General features: G+C 49.4%; 1 protein-coding gene across 1 annotated transcript; it reads left to right on the top strand.

The window, feature by feature from the left end:
* Positions 1-867: 867 nt before the first annotated feature.
* Positions 868-1476, top strand: LOC138909832 (uncharacterized). The gene has a single exon (XM_070201049.1). It carries the CDS (start codon positions 868-870, stop codon positions 1474-1476), a length of 609 nt encoding a protein of 202 aa, XP_070057150.1.
* Positions 1477-1794: the final 318 nt, after the last annotated feature.

Here is a 1794-nt window from a genome sequence, read left to right as displayed (position 1 = left end):
TATTTTGGAAACTTAACTATGACATAATGTATATAATAAAAAATAAACTAGCAACGTTTATATATTTATATAACTGATCTCTCCCCTGTTTTACAAATGGTGATGCGTTCCCTTTTTGGATTATGAATGAGTCGGGTAGGAAAGGTTTAATAGGCTTTCTCGACCGAGTTCACTCGGTTGAGCACCGGTCGCGCTCTCCGAGGTTGGGGCGTGACAAACTTGGTATAAGAGCCTAAGGTTTTAAAGTGTCCTAGGATATCTCGGAGCCGTGTCTAGTCGAGTCCTTCTTATCGGTGTGTTGTCGACCATATCTATAATTAGGGGGCTACTTGGACATTTAAGAATGATACCCTTCATTGTTGTTCTATATCGTGCGATAGAGCGGAACGTGAGGTTGTTTTCCCCTAACTCGTGCATTGTTCTAACTTTTAGTAAATGGCACCTAAGAAGAGAGCGAGAATTGGCCAAGAAGCCAATACCACCCCAGGAGTGGTTGTTGATCCCTTACTTGATAATGTGGGTGAGGATAATCCCCCTTCTATCACACTGCTTGATTCGTCTATTCCAGAACATACTACCCCAGTTCCTACACCCACGGAGGGTGCCACAATACCTCCCGCCGATATACCTGTTCCACCTCCAGCCCCAGCTCCTGGTCCCAGTATTTCTGATGGGGATCTAAGAGGAGTTATGCAGATGCTGACTCAGTTAGTAGCTTCCCAGGCTCAGAGGTCAAATGTTGCACCCACCTCATTTAGCTTGCAAGGAGATTCTTCTGGTTCCAGGGTAAACAGGTTCCTTCAATTAGACCCTCCAGTGTTTACATGTACTGATCCCGGGGCAGATCCTCAGGATTTCATTGATTAGATGCATAAAACTCTCCGAGTTATGCGTGCTACGGAGACAGAGGGAGTAGAGTTGGCCTCCTATCATCTGAAAAGGGTGGCATATTCCTGGTTTGAGATGTGGGAGGATTCCCGTGAGCAGGGGAGCCCTCCGGAGGGATGGAGTGAGTTTGCGGATGCCTTCATAGACCATTTCTTAAGTGCCGAGACTAAGGCAGCCTGTGTTGTGGAGTTTGAGACCCTTAAACAGGGTAGAAAGAGTGTGTGGGAATATCATATGGAGTTCGTGCGCCTGTTAAAGTATGCTGCTCACATGATGCTGACTATGGAGACTAGGGTGCGTCAATTTGTGCAGGGCCTTAGCCCTTTGGTTATTAACGAGGCTGCCACAACTACTCTAAATTCCAACATGAACTATGGGAAGATGGTGGCATTTACCCAAGCTACGGAGGCTCGGAAGTTAAAGCTCAGGATGGAACGGGAAAGTAGTAGTAGGGCCCGATCAGCGAGCAACCTTGGTGATTCATTCGGAGGTGGGAGATCAGCTTTTTGGGGAGGATCATCATGGCCGCCCCAGTCTTATGCTCAGTCTTCAGCTAGTGCCCCACCATCAGGGCACGGTCAGCAGTAGGGGAGTCGCTTTAGGCCCGGTCAGGGTAGCAGGGGGTCCCACCATCAGGATGGAGATTCCAGCAGCAGCAGAGGGCCCCATGCCCTAAGTGTGGGAGGATACATTCGGGAGTCTGCTACCTGGACATGCCAGTATGTTACGGATGCGGGATGAGAGGTCATATTCAGCGGGAGTGCTGTGCATCCCGTCAAGGTGCAGGTAGGGGCACAGCTCAGTCATCCAGTCTTACAGCTACTACATCTTCAACACCCCCTCCAGATCGAGGCTCTCCAGCACCCACAGGGCGTGGTGCAGCTAGGGGTGGTGCACAGAGTTCGG

The sequence above is a fragment of the Nicotiana tomentosiformis genome, chromosome 4 (genome assembly GCF_000390325.3).
Source record: "Nicotiana tomentosiformis chromosome 4, ASM39032v3, whole genome shotgun sequence".
Taxonomy (NCBI): domain Eukaryota; kingdom Viridiplantae; phylum Streptophyta; class Magnoliopsida; order Solanales; family Solanaceae; genus Nicotiana; species Nicotiana tomentosiformis.
The sequence above is the reverse complement of the archived record's forward strand: the minus strand, read 5'-3'. Positions and strand labels throughout refer to the sequence as shown.

Excerpts from the sequence above, each read along its gene's own strand:
- LOC138909832 (XM_070201049.1), top strand. The coding sequence starts at position 868 with ATGCATAAAACTCTCCGAGTTATGCGTGCTACGGAGACAGAGGGAGTA.